Consider the following 22,103-nt stretch of genomic DNA (forward strand, 5'->3'; position numbering starts at 1 on the left):
TCAAGTATAAAGTAATATGAGCAGTAAAACACAGTAGTTCTAGCTTTAATCTTGAAATACAGACGTGATTAGTTAGGACAATTATATGAGTCTAATGAATTTTTCACTTGGGACTAAAATTATTTTTAACATTCATTATTTTGTAAATAATTTTAAAAACAGATTAAAAATATTACATGTACACTGAAAACGGCAGAATTTGAGATTCATGTTAAACAATGAGAAACTGACTTAAAAATAGTGTAACAACATATTTCTCTCTATGCTTTAAAAATAATTTGGATGATACTGTTTCTTTTTATTTATATAGTTTATTTATTTATTTATTTATTTTCGGAGAAGGCAATGGCACCCCACTCTAGTACTCTTGCCTGGAAAATCCCATGGAAGGAGGAGCCTGGTAGGCTGCAGGCCATGGGGTTGCTAAGAGTTGGATACAACTGAGCGACTTCACTTTCACTTTTCACTTTCATGCATTGGAGAAGGAAATGGCAACCCACTCCAGTGTTCTTGCCTGGAGAATCCCAGGGACGGGGGAGCCTAGTAGGCTACTGTCTATGGGGTCACACAGAGTCAGACACGACTGAAGTGACTTAGCGTAGCGTAGTGTAGTTTATTGTTTTTACATGTAAGCAGTATTTGCACTGGAGAGAATAGGTAAGAATTAATTGCTTTAAATTAAGATATTCTTGCCCAGCATTGCATTGAGAAACTCATCATTACTACAAGTACTCAAATAATCTTCCTTTTTTAAACAAATAATTTTGCATTAAAAGAGTTGAGGAAAACCATATGAATCTCAATGATATTAATTATTCTTACCCTTGTTAATCTTTGAGAGTCACATTTCCACTTACAGTATTTCACCAAAGTTCATCAGCAATCAGTGGAATATTTCATAGGAATTGAGGTCCCCTAATACTCTATTCCTCACAGGAAAAACTTCAAATCAAGTTAATGTGGGAGAGTGAAATGTGAGTTATTTGCAGGGTATTTTCTAGCTTGAAAAAATAAGAGTAACCATTGTCAAAGTGATAGATGGAGTGGTGTTAACTTACCATCTTGTTTGCTTTTAAGATTGTGGTGGGATTTATAAGGAACTTGATCTAGAGGAGAGTGTTTTTAGATGTAGTTCCCAGTCACTCCTAAGGACTGAAGTTGCATTAGCCTTCTTCATACTGATTCCAGACCTCTGTGCTGAGCCTGCTCAGTTGTGTTTAGCAAAATCCCTTCTTGGTCAGACTTGGATACTTGGACCAGAGACTTCTGGGAGAAAACAGAGCCAGGTATAGGGGAGGGAAAGAGACAATTGGCCATGTGTCCAGGAGATAATGCAACCTTGCTTTCCCTTATTTAACCTAGTGATGTGCAACAGATTACTTCTTGTAATTTAACTACTGCTCATTTGACAGGTTGGATTATGTAATGAAAGATGATTAAGCCATAGTCAGGACATTTGTGTTTTCTCCCTGATGTTGCCTGTTTCCTCATGTAGAATACTTTAACCACTACTAGTTTTACTATTTGGAAAGGAAATGGCACCCCACTCCAGTACTCTTTCCTGGAAAATCCCATGGGTGGAGGAGCCTGGTAGGCTGCAGTCCATGGGGTTGCAAAAAGAATTAACTGAGAACTGGACACGATATGGAGAAGATCCTTGGGCTGCAGAAGCCTTTCCCTGATGGCCTTTCATCTTTGGGTTCCAAGTGCATTGCCCTTGTGGAAGGAAATGGCAGACTTCACTTTCACTTTTCACTTTCATGCATCCAGTATTCTTGCCAGTATTCTTGCCTGGAGAATCCCAGGGACAGGGGAGCCTGATGGGCTGCCGTCTATGGGGTCGCACAGAGTCGGACACGACTGAAGTGACTTAGCAGCAGCAGCAGCAGCAGTTTTACTATTAATGCTTTTATAACCATGGACCAAATATTTTCACATGAATTACCTCATTTAATCTTCCAAATAACCTGGTGAAATAGCTGTGTTACTCCCTTGTTGCCACTTCCTCTGACTTTACTTGCTCTAATAGTGAATTTAAAGTGGCTAAGAGCCGTGAGAAAATAAATAAGGAAAAATAAAAATAATAAAATTGGATGAAGCTTGTGGTTGATCAGAATGTAATCTACATTCCATGAAATCCTCTATAGTTAGAGATGTATATGGATTTGACTCTGAGCTGCCTAGCAAGCAAAGCTAATAATTGCAAATAATCAGCTATAGAATGCACAGTGGTCAGAAGATAAAACCATACTGGTTATTCAAGGGAAATGCAATTTTCCTATTGCTAAGTCTTGAGAAAAATTTCTCCCATAATTTCTCATGGAGACACATTGTGGAATGGTGAACTACACTGTCACAGTAATCCTGTAATTAATATATGATGAAACTTTATTACTTTTTAAAACACCCCTTAGGCACAGTTGAATAAATAAAAGCTCAGTAAGAGCAACTTCCTCCAGGTTGCACAGATGGCAAAAGTAGAACTTGAACCTGAATTAATTTGCTTCCAAATTTAGTGTTCTTTTTACTATATCATACTGCCTAAATAAAATATGAATCAAAATTTAAATTGAATAACATTAAAGTACCCTCTGTATCTAAAATTCAGAGAGTTGTTACTTGGATTCCTAATTTTAAAACTCCTGAACAGCTTCTGAAAGCTCTATGGGTGAAGGCAAAAAAAAAAAAAAAAAGTAGGCCAAATTTGTGAGAAACATATATTTGGCAATTTTTAGTAAATGGGGACAAGACAGATTGTAGAAGGGAGTACTTAATTATGCAAAGGGAAATGTGAGAAAAATGGTTGGTGTGGTTATCTCTCTTTTACCAATAAAGGAATTTGGTTTGGTAGAAATTATATATTGAGGCAATTATTTCACTTCCTTTTTTAAGAGAACTCCTAAAAGACTCAGCTGGTAAAGAATCCGCCTGCAGTGTGGGAGACCTGAGTTCAGTCTCTGGGTTGAGAAGATCCCCTGGAGAAGGGAAAGGCTACCCACTCCAGTATTCTGGCCTGGAGAATTCCATGGACTGTATAGTCCATGGGGTTGCAAAGAGTGAGACATAACTGAGCAACTTTCACTTTGTTTTACATTCTGAAAAGGCCAACATTTAAAAGCACGCATTTAGACTTTGGCTGCTAACAACCTTGTATTTGAAACTGACGTGTTAAAGGAATTTCTTTTCTATGCAAGGGAGGATGGTATACTTAAAAGTATGCCAATTGATTTCTAAAATTTCATTTCAAACAAAAATATGAGTAGATAGCTTAGCTGAAAAAAAGTGACAGTTTAATGCCCAACATTATAATTTTTTTGAAGTTCAACTCTTTAGCTCTTCAAGCTTTGAATTTCATAGTAGGAGAGATTTATATAAGACTGACCTTACAAATTTGATTTTGTGAATTTAGAGAAAGAATGGATTATTTCCAGCATTGTTATGTATCCTGAATGTTCCATCCTCACCAGCTCATGTATACATTAATATCCACATTTTAGTAGCTCATTATACTCCAGTACTTTGGCCACCTCATGCGAAGAGTTGACTTATTGGAAAAGACTCTGATGCTGGGAGGGATTGGGGGCAAGAGGAGAAGGGGACGCCAGAGGATGAGATGGCTGGATGGCATCATTGACTCGATGGATGTAAGTCTCAGTGAACTCCGGGAGTTGGTGAAGGTCAGGAGGCCTGGTGTGCTGCGATTCATGGGGTCGCAAAGAGTCGGACATGACTGAGCGACTGATCTGATCTGATCTGATACTCCCTCTGTCCGTAACTACCACCAGTGTCGTTTCTCTCATCAAGGTCTTCCTAGTGATTTCAGAGGACTAGGACAATGACTTGCATGTACTTGGGACCACGTCTGCTTCTGAGCTGTGGTTCTGACCTTGACATTGTTTTCTGTTTGTGAGCCAGTTAAAAGAACTCTCCCAGGCTGTGTCACTACGGTCCTCCCCCTCCCCACGAGCTCTAGATGACATACAAGCTCCTGGGCCTCAGGACGCCAATGCGGCTTGGTAGTCTGGGGCAGAGAGATGAACAACCGTTTCCCCAAATTTGTATTGTATGCTGTCACCTGGGCCTTCAGAACAACCCCAAGTCTTATCAAGCTGCGCTCATGGAAAAAAGTAGCTTCACACCAACAGTCCTCTCCCTAACCTCATTTGTCTCCAGTCACTGTCCTCTTCTATTATTATGCCTGTGTTCCAGGCACTATTGCATAAAAAGCCTGTTTTATCTCCACTATCATAAAGAAATCAAGAGTCCCTTGGACTTGAGACCAACTGGTGTCTGGTCATTAGTTTTATACTTGAGCCAAGTACACTTAGACAGTTAACCCCTTTTTACTATATCTTCCTGCTGCTGCTACTGCTAAGTCGCTTCAGTTGTGTCTGACTCTGTGCGACCCCATAGACAACAGCCCACCAGGCTCCCCTGTCCCTGGGATTCTCCAGGCAAGAACACTGGAGTGGGTTGCCATTTCCTTCTCCATATCTTCCTATCTATGGGCAATAAAAGGAAAGTAGGCGTTGAAACACTCCTATCTAGTTACACCATTATATTAAGACTCCAAATTCTACTGGAACCCAAAATTTATCCTAAGTATTTTCCGATCTTTATTCTAAATTTGAAATTCATTGGAAGAAAGATATCAATATGTTAATTGTTATAGCCAATATTATGGAATCTATAAAGCAAGATTTTCTCTCAACATATTTTTTGTGTTTAGGATTAGAGGGTTGGGAGCTGATGTGAGGGCCAGAGTTTCTAAATCTCTACTATAATTCTGCTTTATTATTTTGTATCCTGTGTCAGTATAACTGACTTGGTTTTTACTGCTAAAAATAATTTGAATTAGGGAGGTGGAAAGTATAGGATGGGTCTGATGATCAGGGACTATTTTTATCCTTTCTTTTTGTTCCTAGCCCAAGGTCATGAAAAAGCCATAAAAGTACATTTTCCTGAGTCGAGGTGTTGTGTCAGCTGTGTGTGTGTTTTCACTGAGTTATGAATAATCATTAAGCTCTTTAACAGTATTGTGTACCTGTTATATCTCAGAAAATTGAAACTAAGGATTTTGGGTGCCAACTAAAAGCAGTTCTCTGTTGCTGTTGAGTATAATCCAGCTTTAGATAATTCATTGTACCTAAATTAAGGTTATTCTATAACTAAAGGAAATTTTACAGATAAAATAATGTGAGCTAAAATTGATATATATACACAATATACATATATAAGATTTTCGCAATGACTGTTTCAGAAGCATTTTAATTTTGGTTTAACTGAACTGTTTACTTACAGTTCGTTTAGTAATAGATGAAATGGGATTTATGAAAACGCCAGATGAGGATGAAACAAGCAATCTTATATGGTGTGATTCTGCTGTTCAGCAAGAGAAGATTGCGGAGCTGCAAAATTACCAGGTAGGAAATTAATCATGACCAATTATTGGTCAGTAGGAAAATTCTATGAATTCCATTATAGTTTTCTTTAGGTAGGGTTCTTAATATGTTGACATATTAATTCATTTCTCCCTGATGGCCCCCATGGCTCAGTGGGTAAAGAATCTGCCTGTAATGCAGGAGACACAGGAGATGTGGGTTGAATCCCTATGTTGGCAAGATTCCCTGGAAGAGGAAATCGCAACCCACTCCAGTATTCTTGCCTGAATGGGCTTCCCCGGTGGCTCAGCAGTAAAGAATCCTCCTGCCAATGCAAGATACACAGGTTTGATCCCTGAGTTGTTAAGATCTTCTGGAGAAGGAAATGTCAACCCGCTCCAGTATTCTTGCCTGAGAAATCCCATGGACAAAAGAGCCTGATGGGCTATAGTCGGGGTCCTGAAAAGAGTCAGACACGGCTTAGCAGCTATACACACAACACAATTTACCTCAGTAGCCTGTTGCCTGAAGACTACATCCTTTCAGATTTAACTTTAACCTCTTTCCATCTTTAAGGAAGAATTGATAGAGGAAAGCTCTTCCTAGACTGGTGCTTTGCATTATGCATACAGATGAACGATGTGGAATAGATTGCATAAAGGGATCCAAATACAACTACCCCTTGTAATGTCAGCTATGTGTAGTTTGGCTTCATTATTTTATTATTAGAATGTAATACAAGTGTATTAAAAAATAAAAGCCAAATACATGGAGTTTTAGGCAATTGAGATTTTGTATAGTTCTCCTTTACCTGTATTTGTAGTGACTTGTACAAAATTGACTGTAGACATTAAGTCCATTTTCACCTGTTTTTTTAGTCTTTCCTCCATGGGATTCTCCAGGCAAGAGTACTGGAGTGGGTTGCCATTTCCTTCTCCAGGGGATCTTCCTGACCCAGGGATTGAACCCGGGTCTCCCACATTCCAGGCAGACGCTTTAACCTCTGAGCCACCAGGGAAGCCCTTTTTTTAGTCTTTAGTCTCTTACTAAAAAACACTAAACTCAAAGGATGCCTGTAACTGTATCACAGTATAAATGAATATATTCATTAGGTCAATAAGAATATTAATGTTTGCCTTTTTATTTTGCAGAGGATCAACCATTTTCCAGGAATGGGGGAGATCTGTAGGAAGGATTTCCTAGCAAGAAATATGACCAAGTAATCTTCATTTTTTTGTTATAGAGAAGACCTATTAAAAATTACATAGTGCTATCTTTAACAAATTAACTAATTTGAAATGGAAATTCAATGGAAGAATTTCAGAGCTGGAAGGGTCTTAAAATTTTACTGGTTCTGTTCTTTGACTTTGCAGAGGAGGTAATTGAGAGTCAGAGATGTGAATACCTTGTGTAAAGTCAAAGTTAAGAGCAGAGCTGGAGTAGGATCTTGGTCTTCAGAATTTCAGGGTTCTTTTCACTGCAACTTGCTATCTCTCCAGCAAAATAAATTTTTCGTTTAAATGTAAGAAGTTTTCTGTACTTAACATTCAATATATACTTACTTATTTTCAGTTAAACCTTGCACAGACTAATTTGTCACATTTTATCCCTCGTGTGGGTGTGTTCAGAATACTGGTTACTGAGCATCTGATATGTGCCAAGCACTGTAGTAGGTGCCTGTGTGCACACACACAGAACACATGTAGATGTGCCCACTCAGGGCTACATGCACAGATATTTATTTTGGAGACCATTATTTAGAGTACTAATATACTTTCATGGGAAAAACTGTTAACAGGTAAAGTCTTATAATGAATATATTGCAGAATTTTTGTGCAGTTTATATTTCTGTTTATTAGATTTTTTATTTTCAGAGGGTTGATAAATTGAGAAAAAATATTAACAAGAGGATTCTTTCACAGATAAAGGTTAGGAAGATACATGTAATTCAAGAAATATTAGTATTCATCCACGTGAAAGCTTATAATCCATTCACACAACAATATTTTTTGCATGTCTATTGTATGCCCCTGAGACTGCTAGCTTTGAAGTAAACAAGTTAATTAAAGCCTAGTTTCTGCCTAGAACTCACATTTTGGTAAGAGAGGAGCACTGATACATAAATAGTTTGGTGCTGTCACATTCGAGGTAGAGACTGCGATGAAGATGGTGGGAGAGATTCTTTATGAGACAGCAGGGAAGGGTTTCTGGAGAAATTAAATTATGAGATGGATATTGAAAGGAATAAAGGAGTTCACCCTTTGAGAAGAAGAAAGGAAACTTGTAGGCAAAGACAACAGTGGGAGAAGGTATATGGAGACTTAAATCACATGATATGTTTGGGAGAACCTCAAGCAATTTTTCTGGTTAAATAGGATATTGGGAGGCTCAACCTCAGATGATGCTGGAAATAACTGTAAAGACTAAGCTGTGTACCCTGTATTATTGTGTTTTGTTTAATCATTTAATCATTGATTCTTTAACCTCTTTACTCAACAAACATTTCTGCCTATCCTGAGAGAAATGAGGAGCTATTTAATGGGCCTAAGCAGAGAAATAATCTGTTTTAGGTAGTTTTGGTGGCATCATAGGATAATGGATTCAATGATGATAGGACCAGAAAGTGAAAACTCTGGAAGAGATGCTTGTCATTATCTAGTTCAGAAATAATGAACATCTATTGATCCAAAAGAGAGATAGGACGAATGGGGAAGAGAAGATAAATCTGAAAGATATGAAGAACATGGAATTGCTGAGACTTGAAAACTGCTCTGATGTGAGAAAAGGGAAGAGAAGGAAAGAGGGATAGAAGTCACCAAGATTCTTAGGTTTCTGGATTAGGATGTTATGTGGAGGGTGTGATTTGTTAACATAGGAATTACAAGAAGGATGGACTTTAGAGGAATGGAAATTAACCTCTAATTTGGACATGTGTTTCTTTTAAGTCATTTATTTCCATTTAACACATATTTATTAAGTGTCTATTAAATGCCAGGCATTGTGCTGGGCTCTGAGCACATGAGGTGATCAAAAGCAGAGTTATGGCTTTTACAGCCTTGCATTGCAGTTGTGATGAGTGCTGTGAAGTAGAGGTATGTAGTCCTAAATTAGTGCATAGTGAAGGACTTCTAACTTAGGGAAGCTTTGGAGAATTTCCCTGAGGAAGTGATATGGAAGCTGAAATATGAATGATGAGTAGGAGTTTATTGGTGCAGATGGTATGTAATAGCTTTACAGGGCAAGAAGAATAGTATGGGCCTAGGTCCTGTGCTGGGAGAAAACATGGATAGTCAAGATTCTGAAATAAGGCCAATGTAGCTGGAGCACAGAGAGGTTGATGGGGAGCAGTGGGGGAGATTGGTTCAAGAGTGATTTTTCAGGATGATGATCTTTATCCTAAATGCCACAGAAGAGGAGGGGTAGATGAAGTTGATAATATGACCAAATTTGCATTTTTCCAAGATCCTTCTAGCTGCTTTGAGACAACAGAAGTCTGTATGGCCCAGGAGAGGCAAGAGGGTTAAATGTAGACCCATTAGTAGGCTGTTGCAATTAGGCAGTTTTTCACTCTGTAGAATCCTTGCAAGTCTCCTTGAGGAAAAAAAGATCTTCTATTAGGTAAAAAGTGATGACCAAGTAATATTAAAAATAGAGTTTAAAAAAACATGTTCAATATCATTTAGTAAATCTATGACAGAACTCTGAGCAGAAATTATTCCAGTATCCCAAATTCCTAAGTGAGACTGCTTGTCTCTGTTGAAGCTACATATTTTTACATTAAATGATTTGTGCTAGATCACCTAAATTGAATAAAGTATTTTTCTTGAATATATGTATGCTTGGGATTTTTTTCAAATGTATATATGAAGAAATGGTATTATTCATCAACAGTTCATGGTTAGTTTTAAATGTATTGCTCTATTAAAGATTTAACTTAATCTAATTTTATATTATTGTTACAAATTTATTTATAAAACTATAAACACATGTAAGGGTGTTGGAAGCAACAGTGTACATTAGGACTGTTATTGTGCTTCCATTAGATTTGTGTGTGTTTGTGTGTTTCAGACTAATCAATGTTAGCCTATTTTGTAGTGAGGTTGTTTAGCTGGTTGGTTTATTTTGGATTTGATAGATGGAGTTGGTGATTATCTTTCTTCTCATAGTGGAAGCAATTTTTTTTACAGCGTTCTCTTGAAAGAGCACTTGAAGTATAACTATATGACCTTCTAGTCATGGAGTCCAGTGGCTTATATATTCCACACCCTAGTCTTACAAAATGGCCCTACCTCTGTGCATATTGTATACTAGGGTCCCATTTTAATTTTGACTAATCTCATTTGGGAATAATATTTGCTCATCTATAAAAGACTTGCATACATTTATAAAGAAGACTTTTTGAGACAATCAGATTTTTCTTTAATAGACAATAATTTAAAATATTTCTACTGATTTAAAAATTGTCATTGAGAATCAGTGTGTATGAAATAAATGGCATTTGGATTAATCAAAAGCAAACATTTTATATCTAGTATTGTATCAGTATCCCTAAGTTATGTATCGTATAGGCAGCCTGATTTATAGCAAATACAAAAATGTCAGGACAAACATTATAGCAATGAAAACACATGTGTAGGTAGGTAGTAGTTCATATAAGCAAAACCTCTGCTGACTCAGAGGCTTCACTGGTTTTCTCACAGAAGTAGTAACACTCAAAAAGTACTGGGTAAAAGGCAATTTGAAAATTCCTCCCCGTGTATGACCCAGTGAACTCCAAATCATCTTTTAAGAGGCAGTATGAATGACACCTGGCTGTGAACCATACTGACCACCCTCATCCCAGAGCCAGAGCTAATGATTCCGTCCACGTTTTACCTTGCCTTATATACCTTTTTTTGCAACTATCACATTGTATTTAATTAATGGCTTGTATGTAAATACCTTAGAACCAAGACCATGTTAATCCTCAGTGCCCAATGTATACCACATACTCAACCATTTGATCTATTAATATGTAAATTGTAAGTACATAGGGCAGAAATTCTTGTCTTTTTTTTTTCACTACTGTATCCCTAGTATCTAGAATAGTGCTTAACAAGTAGTAGGTGATTAATAGGCATTTAAAAAAATGAGTCAATGAATGGATCAATAAATGAAGAAATGGAGGGAATTGAAATCATTGTAGTAAATGTCAGTAGCACAGAGAAAGGAAGTTTAGACAAGTTGGAATAGAAAGTACTTTTCATATTATGTCTAATTTACAGAATGATCAAGTCCCGGCCTCTGGATTATGCCTTTGTTCCTCGAACATGGATCTTCCCTGCTGAATATACACAATTTCAAAACTATATGAAAGAATTAAAGAAAAAAAGAAAGCAGAAGACTTTTATAGTAAAACCAGCTAATGGTGCAATGGGTCATGGGTAGGTGTTTTTCATCTGGAATACATAAAATTTTTAAAGAATTGGGAGAAAGAATAAATGTGACCATTTGCTCATGGTTGAGTTCTAATATGAAAAAAATAATAAAATAGATTCCTAATTGTTGCTTATTACGCCTCTTGGATGTGTAGGATAATATTTTTCATCAGATTGGGAGATTTCCAGCCATTAATTCTTCAGAGGATTTTTTCCCCTTTTGAGACTGCCATTATGAGCATGTTGATATTATTGATATTGTCTTGTAGGACTCAAGTCAGTTCATTTTTCTTTTATTTTTACTTCCTTATTTCTCAGACTAATCTCAATTGATTTATTTTCAAGTTTGCTGATTATTTTCTGCCTTCCCAAATCTTATGTTTAACCCCTCCAATAAATTTTTGTTTCAGTTACTGGACTTTTCAACCTCAGAATTTCTGTTCAGCTCCCACCCTCCTTCCCCAACACCTTTAAAATATAATTTCTATCTCTACTGATATTCTGCATTTGGTGAGATATTATTCCTATGATTTCCTTCCATTCTTTGTACATGATTTCCTTTAGCTCTTTGAGCAAATTTAAAATGGTTGATTTTAAATAATTTATTGTCTAGTAAACAAAATATCTTGATTTCTTCAGACATAGTTTCTATTAATTGAGAGTTTTTCTTTGTATGGGCTACACTTTTTTTTTTTTTTTTTGCACGACTGATGATATTTTGTTGAAAACTGGACATTATGAATATTGTAATGTAGCAACTTTGATAATTAGATTCTCCTCTACAGGGTTTTTTTGTTACTGTTCATTCTAGATGTTGTTTATTTGTTTAGTGACCTTTCTGAAACAATTTTGTAAAGTCTGTATTCTTTATTGTGAGTGGCCTCTGAAGTTCCTGTTCTATTAGGCCAGTGGTCAGCTGTAATTGTCCAATCTGTTAGTATTTGAACAGAGATTTCTATAAACACTTGAAACAAAAAAATTCCCCCAATCCTTGCAGATGCGGGGTGTGTGTGTGTGTGTGTGTGTGTATGTCTGTATGCATGTTGTAGCATGCCTTCAGTGCTTAGCTAGGCATTTGCAACTCTGCCTGAGCCTTCACTTCCTGCTTGTACAGAGCCGGATGGTTAGCTAGAAGTAAGAGCTTAGGGCCTTCTCAAGTCTTTTCCTGAGCATGTATTTAACCCTGGGCATGCATATGGGCTTCCAGAATCTTAGAAATAGTTCAAAGCCCTTCTTCCCCAAACACTCGCATTCCCCAGTCTTTTATCCCAATCTTTGCAGTTAGTCTGTTGTTTTCCCCAAATATTTGTTGCCTTAGGCAATGTTTATCAGCATTTGTCTCCCCTCCCCCTCCCCCATGTAGCTGCCTAAGCAGTGGGAGAGTTCTCAATTAGACAAGATAAAAGCAAATCCTTTGAGATCCTCCAGGGAACCCCCAAACTGATTTAAACACATGGACAAACAAAAAAACCACAAGAATAGGTCTGTTCTGCTCCCTCTAGAACCAGTGCCTATAGTAGGAACAGGGGCTGCTGCTCAAGGCCACTGCTGAGCTGGGAGATGGAGTGGTACTAGAGTAAATTAAAATGCTAAGAAGTTCTTTTAGAGAGATTCAACTGTTTTGTTTTTGTTTTATTTTTTATTACAAGTTCCCTGGTTATTACAAGCTTTTGGTTTGTATCAAGGATTCCAAAAAATTGCTTCTGACAGTATCTTTGTGCTATTTTTGTGTGTGTGGAATCACTTTCCTCTTGAGTATTGTCTTCAACTTTGTAAACATCTTGACTCCAAAATTATTCTTTTGATCTTTTCTTTAAATTTAGAATTTCTTTGATAAGAAATGGTGACAAGCTTCCATCTCAGGATCATTTGATTGTTCAAGAATATATTGAAAAGCCTTTCCTAATGGAAGGTTACAAGTTTGATTTAAGAATTTATATCCTGGTAACATCATGTGATCCACTAAAAATATTTCTCTACCATGATGGACTTGTGCGAATGGGAACAGAGAAGTACATTCCACCTAATGAGTCTAACCTGGTAAGTGGTACTAGACACTATGATTTTATTCATTTGTTCAGGATCTATTTTTTAAAATACCCATTGTGTATAAATACTAAATGAACAAAATTCTTCCTGTCAGAATTTTATAGTCTAGAAGAATTATATACATAAACAAGACTGCCTCTAATTTATAGACAGCTTTGTGAAAATTAGAAAAAAATATGTATCTGCTGTTCCAGGAAGGCTGATTAAAAAAAGGCACGCCCTCTGGGTGCTGTGAGCATAAGGCTGGATTTTGAAGTATGTATGTGTATATAGTGGTCCTGGATAGAAGTGACTGATATGGAAAAATAAAATAATATGCCATTGAGAAGTGCAGATAAAGTGTAATGGAATTGAGTGTAGGAATAGATTTTGTTCAATTTCTCACGGCAAAGGTGGTATTTGAGCAGGTTTTGTATGAAAGGTATATTTTAGAATGTGGGAGAAAGTACATGAAACAGAGAAAGAAAATTTTATCAGGAAGTAGAGTTATTAATTTTTATTGGAAGAAAAGAGAGGGTTTTAAATTTACATTAACTAATTATGAAGTAGAGAAATACATTGGCAGTTTTGGGGTACATTTTTAATTCTATTTAGTGGAGATTTTTGTATTTTTCCATTAAGATTACCTTTGTGCAGCCATAATATATAGATGAAAGTCATGCCTGTATAGTTTTGAAGTTCTAACTATAATTTATTATCATAATTTATAGTTTATGAGAGATAAACTATAGTTTATTCTCCATACTTAAAAGTTCAGTTAACCTCTACCTCTTTTTTTGGATCTACTAATTATAGTAAAAATTACACCTAATTAAGGATTGTTTCCCATTTTTGTCAAAAGTCTGGTTATTGCTTTTCTCCAATATTACGCACATAATTAACTATACCGAGTGGTCATTTTCCAAAATTAAATAATGACTGATCATAAAGGTTACTATGTTCAATTATCTAAAAATGTTTTAGACCTGGCCAAGGAAGAATAAGGGAACTGCCAAAATTTTTACAGGAAAGGAAGATGAAAGAAAGCATCATCTCTTTAAAGGTCATAAGGTATAGATATATCCAGTCTCCAAGTAATGTTTGGACTCTGCTGCATTCTAGATATTGTGCTGGTTTTGGAAAAACAGTGACCATGTACTTTATCTTACAAAGCAACAATCTAGTGGGGAGGCAGAAAATAAGATAAGCAATTATAATGCCCGGTGATGAGTGGAGTGTTTTAAGAAACTGAGGGTACTATGGCAGTGTTAGCAGGGGCATCTAACTCAACTGGAGATGAAGGTTGGAGAGGGAGCTTATAAAGTAAGTAGTGAATAGTTTAAATAGTGAGGTACTAGCTAGGCCAGAGATGGAGTGGGATGGATTATAACTCCAGGCAGAAGAGTGGCCCAGAGATGAGAAGGGAGCATGTTATATCTGCAGAGAGCAGATGTGTTCAGCATGGCTGAAGCCCAGACTAAGAAGGGCTTCCCAGGTGGTACTAGTGGTAAAGAACCTGGCTGCCAATGCAGAAGACTTAAGAGATGTGGGTTTGATCCCTGAGTCAGGAAGATCCCATGGAGGAGGGCATGGCAACCCACTCCAGTATTCTTGCCTGAAGAATCCCATGGACAGAGGAGCCTGGTAGGCTATGATTCATAAGGTTGCACAGAGTCAGACACGACTGAAGCAACTTAACACGCACGCACAGACTAAGAAAGAATGGATGTTCGTATATCAGGATGTGGAGTCCTAGAGGCCAGATCTTGGTAGACCATGGCTAGGATTATAGAATTTACCCTTATAATAAAGGAAGCATTGAAAGATATTAAACAAGGGAAAGAAGGAATGAGATTTTTGTCCTAAAAAGGTCACCTGGTCTACAGTATGGGGAATGTAAGATGGTGCTATAAATGGATGGGAGAGACTAGAGTAAGGGGGATAAGAAACTATATTCTAGTCTAATCATGTGTGAGAAAAAAGATGACATAATTTGAAGTAAAGAATAAGAACATAGGTTTCAGATATATCTATGGTAACATAGATAGCATTGATATACTGACAGGTTGAGTTGTTGGATGAGGGAATGAAGAGAGAAATTAAGGTTAAAACTCAAGAGTTTTGGCACAGACAGTTGGGTGGATGGGTGACATTCACTGTGATAGGGAGTACAGCAGCTTTTAAAGGCTTTGCAAAAAGCTGATGTGTCTGGTTTGAGATGCCCGTGTAACTTCGAAATGGATCTATACATTTGGCATTTGGATATACAATTGGCACTTGGATATACAATTTAGGTCTGATGTTCAGATGAGAGAGCTGAGCTATAGGCATAATTTGGGGCTTGTCAGGTCATAGATTATAATTAAAATAGTTGGTATGGGTAAGACTGGATTATATAAACGGAAGACAGATAGTTAGGTTTTGAGAGGAAAGAGGAAGGGAACAGAGGGGAAAAGGTAAGACTTAGAAGCTAATTTGGATGATAAAGTGGTTTATTCCAGTTTCTTAAGTTGTATGTATATAATTTGCTTAAGTACACTGGGTTAAGAAGTCGTATTGAAGATTGAGAGTCAGGAGATGTGGCCTCTAGGTTTTGCTTTGCCAAGTACTGTCGAGTCACATGGTCTCCTGGCTTCGGTTCTCATATGTATGAAAAAGTATATTCTCTTGTATAAACCTCAGTGTTCCTCATATATCTCTAAAATTTCATGATTGAGTTCCTACATGAAGGTATGAAAAATTTAAAGAATGAAATACAAAACTTTATCTAAAATGAGGTCACTTTATGTAAAAGATAAGTTTAAGAAAAAAAGGAGGAAAAAGGAAACCAAAATGCTCCCATTTGGTTGTTTTGGGCAGCAGACTGCTGCATATTTTTTTCCCTCTTCATATTTCTAATTTTTTAAATAGTGTGTATTTTATGCATTTTGTCTTAAGTAAGAATTAAATATTGATAAACTACATATAAGGAGATCATATAAGAGAATTCAGAAATTGAAACATAATGAACATTCATTTTTTTGCTACCAATGTATCAGTCCACCAATCCTTGTAAAACTTTGTAATTCCAATTAATTATTTTGAGCCTATACATTGAAAAATAGGGTAGGGAATGTAGGTTGCTATTGATTCATAGCTGCCATCACTTCTCCTTGTGACAAATGACAATTAACTGTTTAGATGGGGATTTTTTGTCAAGGTAGATGTGAAATTGTGGAATTTCCAATCCTACTTACAAAGATAATGTTTTAAGAAAAATGCAGTTTCATTTCTCTTTCACTAGGATAGCTAGAATTTTTATTATTGCTGTTAGTATTCTGCCAAATGGAGAGCTCCTTAAAAATTATTTTCCAAACAAAAAAATGATTTCTAGTTTGGAAACTAGGAAATGTTACAGTTTGATTAGTTTCCTTGAGATTTATGCACTTTCTTTTAAATATCACTTAAAGCTTTTCCTGATTGTAATGAAAGGAAGGACTGTGTCTGTCTTGTTCATCCTTGTGTCCACAGTGCCCAGCATACATTCCTCCCAGTAGTGGATGTTCCTAAAATTTTGTTCAATGAATGAAAAAAAGATTCTTAATTACTTGTGGGCATATGGATTAGTAAATAACTTGTAGCTCATATGATCAGTTCTATATATTTGCTTCAAAGATTTCAGTACTATAGACTTAAGTAACTGTAGTAAAAATAAAATATGATCTCAATATCATTGGTTATTAACAAATCAAAATAATAATCCTAGATCATTGGTTATTAACAAATCAAACTAATAATCATATGCTTGAAGTATCTATTAGTGGCGATGCAACATAGTTATCTAAAGTGGTCTCTGGGAGAAGGATCATGAGTGAGTGTTTATGATAGATTGACATGGAGCCATTAAATTATGAGAAGTTTTAAATTTTGAGTTCTTTTTCAAGTTTATTTGAGGGTAACAGTGTCAACAAACCTAAGACTATAAGGAGAATAAGACCTAAGAGCGCCAATATGGAGCACTGTAAATTTACTGTTAGTCATTTAGACGTGTGTACAGCATTGTGTGCTGTTTCTGTTGCTGACTCTAAGTGCACTCTGTCGTGTTAACAAGGTACAGTGATCTCCCAGTCAGGATGGGAGCGCAGAGGTTGTGGTTGGTATACAGTTCTCAGTTTCTGCTACTTGCTTAACTTTCACTGTAAACGTTTTGTTTGAAAAGATCCAGAATGCTGTCTCAGAAAATTATTTTCCCAAAACAAATTAGGATGAAAAATTTGAAAAACATGAAAAGAAACCAACTAAGAAAAGCAAGCTTCAGAGTTAGAGCACTTTTATTGCTTAGCAATATATAGTTTTGCACTTTGATTTAATCAGCCTACGTATCATTGTTATTTTCATACTTCTAGGGTAGATATATTTTTAATAACATACAGAGTAACTTTGTAGATGACTATATCCGTAATCCTTTTTAGAAAAACGTGCCATTGCATTTTATTTGAAAATTATATAATCATGAAATTAGCAATCTGTATATTTTAAACTTTAAAATTGTCTTTTCTCCTTGGATACTTTCTTTTCTGTGAAACCTCGTGGTTCTAGAGTTTCATAGGTGATAACAACTTTGGTTCTTACTTGTTACAGACCCAGTTATACATGCATCTGACAAACTACTCTGTGAACAAGCATAATGAACATTTTGAAAGGGATGAAACTGAAAACAAAGGCAGCAAACGTTCCATCAAATGGTTTACAGAATTCCTACAAGCAAATCAGCATGATGTTGCTAAGTTTTGGAGTGATATTTCAGTAAGATTGTACCATTTTATAATTTTAATTGTCTCTCTCTCCTCATATTACCTGAAAGGATCATCAACCATTTTAAATAAAGAACCGATTATATTAGATTGGGCAGATGTAGTGTATTTTAATGAAGAAAGTGAAGTGTGTCATAAGTAGATAAGTAGTACTAATAGATAAGTAGTATTTTTACTGCTCATGATTGGAAAGGAAATTTTAAGTGGAGGCCAAAGCATAAATTGGGCTTCCCTGGTAGCTCAGCTGGTAAAGAATCTGCCTGCAATACAGGAAACCCTGGCTCTATTCCTGGATTGGGAAGATCTGCTGGAGAAGCGATAGGCTACCTACTTCAGTATTCTTGGTCTTGCCTGGTGGCTGCAATGAGGAAGACCCTGGGTTTGATCCCTGGTTTGGGATGATGCCCTGGAGAAGGGAATGGCTACCCACTCCTGTATTATGGCCTGGAGAATTCCATGGACAGAGGAGCCTGGCAACCTACAGTCCATGGGGTCCCAAAGGGTTGGCACAACTGAGCAACTTTCACTTTCCAAAGCATAAGTCAAGGCATGGAGCTATGAGAATAGTTAAAAGAGGTCCAGATTAGCACATATTGTATTTGTGGGAGATTCATGAGGACTTAGGATAATATATGTGAAGACTAAGTTTTAGTTCTGAAAAGCAAGGCTTAACTTGGTAGACATTATGGATTCATTTAGTTTTAAGTGAAGAGAGTAATAATGCCAAAGGCCATGACTTTAAAAGATAAATCTGAGAATGAGTGCTAGATGGGCTAGAGTGAAGACCAAGAGTAGATAGAGGAGGGCACTTGAGAGTAGCTCAAGTGAAAAGGATGGTCTGAATTGAAAGAGGTGACAATGAGGTGGACCTTAGAGATGACCTGAATGTTCAGAATGGGGAGGTGGGATAGAAGTATTCAGAGATTCCTCTGTAGTTCTAAGGAATAATTATTAGGCAAATGGGTGTGGCATTGTTTGAAATAGAATAGAAAGAAATTTATGGTGAGAAGAAGATGTAGAGCTTAGTTTTGCAGATGAGAGAAAAAGAGTTCTCTCTATATATTTATTTGTTCATTTATTCAGTAAACATTTGCTGAAGCTGTACTATAAGCCTGTCTCTGGCTGTTAATTTGAAGATACACAAGATACAACTCCAAGCCTCAAGAATCTGGTAGGAAAAAGCTGCAAATAAATTGTTAATGAAATGCAGTGTATCAAGTACAAAAATATAGGCATACATTGGATTTGTGGGGATATAGATTAAGATCACATATAGTAGCCTGTATATTATAGAGGGTATAGATGGAGTATAGTGTAGATGGAGATAGGAAGAGGACTTCCTGGAGGAATTAACACCTGAATCAAGTTTTTAAAAGTCCACTAGGCTACGATGGATTTTACTTTAGATACATTGAACTTGAAATTCTCTCTCAGGTAGAAAAGGAGACAGTTAACAGTGTATGTATGGGGTGAAATTCATAACTAAAGCCATGGCAGGGGATGCAATTCCAAATGGTAATGGTTGAGAGAGAAAAGGAAACACATATGAGAAGATAACCTTTATGAGAAGGAAACACATATGAGAAGATAAAAACAGACCCTTTTATTAATCTTAACAGAAATATTAAATTTATAGTTAGAGGAGTATGTCTACGGAAAATACTTAATGTGATGAGGGCTATACAATTCGATGTTGCTTTCCTTCGGGGACAAATGACATATATTTATATAAAGGTATCATGGAAAATGGACATGGAAATTCACTGTTGGTTGAACTCAATTCTCTTGAGAAAATCAGAGAAAACGTCAGCATCATTATAGTTCTTCCTTTTCTGGATGTTTTGTTGGTTGTTTCTTTCTAAATCTTTTCTGTGTCATAGAATGTAAACCCAAAGGTCCTTAGGTGTCAGACAGGTAAAAAGGCGTGAAGTAATCTGGATAGAAGAAAATAGGGATGCTTAGAACAGTGGTAATTTGAAGAGTATGTGAGGTCTAAGGGAGATAGACACTACTCAGCACCAGCTTATTGGTGCCTTGTGGCATTTTGGGCCACAATTCTCCTAATTTGTCAGTAGCTACCATAAGTCTCCTGACTCATAAACGTTGGCAGCAGATTCAAATTTTTTAGAAATTTAGCGGTGCCTTCAAATTTTGAAGTTTGTCACTTGGATTTGGTCAAATTCTTACCAATTTGTTAACTTTTTATTGTATCTTCCCGAGAGACTAAATACATCCAAACAAGAAACTTGATTCCAACAATGCTGTTTGTTTGTCTGTGTATTTTATAGGCCAGTTTTTTTGAAATTCCAAAAATATTCTCATAGTGATAGTTTACTATCTTGTGGGTCAGAAGCATCAAATGGCTGAAATTTGTAATTTTGGAAAATAACTCATTGATGGTAAATCCTACTTTGTGATACCTGGATGATTTAGTGAATGGGTTGTTTGATGATTAGCTCAGAGACCCAAGTTTTAGACATGCTCTGGTATTCTTTTTTCTTTACTAAATTCTTCACTTTGATTCTTCAGGGAAGTCTTTGTGAAAAGGTGGAACCTGTTGGGTTGTCTTGGTGAGGAATATACAGAGAGTCAATCAGAGAGAAAAATGATTCCCATTAGCTTTACAGACATTGGTTTTAAGTGTTACTTTCCCCACATAATTGAATTAGGAGTACAACTAATACTAATGAGTATGGAAATTAACTTTTCAGTTAGAGTCTAGAATATAATTTTCAGATATGACCTGAACATAGTAATTGTGCTCTGACCCATTTCATGATCTTTTCTATGAATGGATAAATTTTGCCTATATTAGTTACATATTATCTTATAAATAACCAATTAATAAATAATAGACTGATAGCTTCCAAGTACTTTCCTACAATTATCCTGTCAAACTGACTGTATTTATGTAATTATTTTAAAATTTCCCTTCTTTATTAAGAATTGCATATACCTACAGATATCTTCTTAAGATCAATCAATGGGATAATATAAAAAGAATGACAAGAGAAAGTGGAGAGGGCAATTGTGCAGTAAATTTTTATCTTAATAGTTTACAAATTTCATGAATTTAACTTAGAACTTTTTTCAGTGACCACTTTATTGATGGTAATTTTTCTAAGAAGTAGCTGTCTGTATATGAAAACTAACATTCATCAATACTCTCTATGTGTGCTTTTGTGCTGGTCAAGAATGAATAAGAAATCAAGAGAAAATCAGGCCATGAAGGTTAAAAATGACTAAAACCATTCATAAAATCATCCTTACTGAATGCTTTTTATATACTTTAGGTAAAAATAAAAAAAAATCATCAATACTGGAAATTCTTAGAAGCATTAGTAGAATTTGTGTTTGATTATGTCATTCCTGACTTCACATATACATGCAATCTTGTCTTTACATTCTTGAAAATATGTTGTTTTTTATGTAGAAAAAAACACAGATTTGCAATTCAGAGTCTAAGTATTCATTCCCACCTCCTCACCCCCAGCATGTCTTATTTCACATAGACAATTATTAGCCAAAGTTTTAACTTTTTTCCCTAGTCAAGTAGTTTCAATAATATCTCAAAATTTATGTAAAGTAGTCTTTTCTCTTTTATCTCCATATCTGTGGTGCTATTAATACCATAAATTTGTTATTTTGAATAAAATTTCTGAGAACAGCCTTACAGGGCATCTCTGATAGACCCAAATAATCTGTGTTGGGATTCTGGGTAACAGTGAAATTAACTTTGTATTCCATTTTTTATATCATATAATCAGTGCTGCTTCTCCAGGCAGTGGAATATTTGTGACTAACCAGACATATGAAGTGGAGTTCTAGAAGAATGAAGGATAAACATAGCAATAGTATTTAAGTTGCTTACCCCTCTTGAAGATTTACTCTGTTCTAGGCACTATGGAGAAGGGGACAACAGAGGATGAGATGGTTGGATGGCATCACCGACTCAATGGACATGAGTTTGGGTTGACTCCAGGAGTTGGTGATGGAAAGGGAGGCCTGGCGTGCTGTGGTTCATGGGGTCGCAAAGAGTCGGACACGACTGAGCGACTGAACTGAACTGAACTGAGGCACTATGCTAAGCATTTCACATGGAGTCTCATTTTTTCCTTCCATCAGTCTTTTAAAAGCCGGTATTATTACTATTATTGCCAGTTTACATTTGGGAAGAATGAGACTCACAAAGTTTAAGCAACATGACTGGGGTTGCACATCCAGCAAGTAGAAAAGCCTGGAATAACCCAGAAAGTCTGACTTTGGAGCCAGATTCTTAATTGCCATACAATATTGCCTATATTGAATAGTTCAGTTCAGTTGCTCAGTCATGTCCGTCTCTTTGTGACCCCATGGACTGCAGCACACCAGGACTCCCTGTCCATCACCAACTCCTGGAGTTTACTCAAGCTCGTGTCCATTGAGTCGGTGAGGCCATCCAACCATCTCACCCTCTGTCGTCCCCTTCTCCTCCTTCCCTTAAT

At 36.4% G+C, this 22,103-nt stretch overlaps 1 protein-coding gene across 10 annotated transcripts in view; it reads left to right on the forward strand.

Moving 5' to 3' along the window:
• The window catches only part of TTLL7 (tubulin tyrosine ligase like 7), a 151,868-nt gene that overhangs the window by 56,419 nt on the left and 73,346 nt on the right, over positions 1–22,103 (forward strand). For all 10 annotated transcript variants that reach the window (XR_011463688.1, XM_070367782.1, XM_070367780.1 and 7 more), the window contains 5 exons: positions 5,302–5,423; positions 6,533–6,600; positions 10,646–10,804; positions 12,622–12,838; positions 17,447–17,611. Coding sequence is in view for 9 of the 10 variants with exons in the window: in XM_070367782.1 (XP_070223883.1) it covers positions 5,302–5,423; positions 6,533–6,600; positions 10,646–10,804; positions 12,622–12,838; positions 17,447–17,611 (731 nt within the window). In the remaining variant the exon portion in view is untranslated. The remainder of the gene's footprint in view (positions 1–5,301; positions 5,424–6,532; positions 6,601–10,645; positions 10,805–12,621; positions 12,839–17,446; positions 17,612–22,103) is intronic.

This window comes from Bos mutus, chromosome 3 (genome assembly GCF_027580195.1).
Source record: "Bos mutus isolate GX-2022 chromosome 3, NWIPB_WYAK_1.1, whole genome shotgun sequence".
NCBI classification, from domain to species: Eukaryota; Metazoa; Chordata; class Mammalia; order Artiodactyla; family Bovidae; genus Bos; species Bos mutus.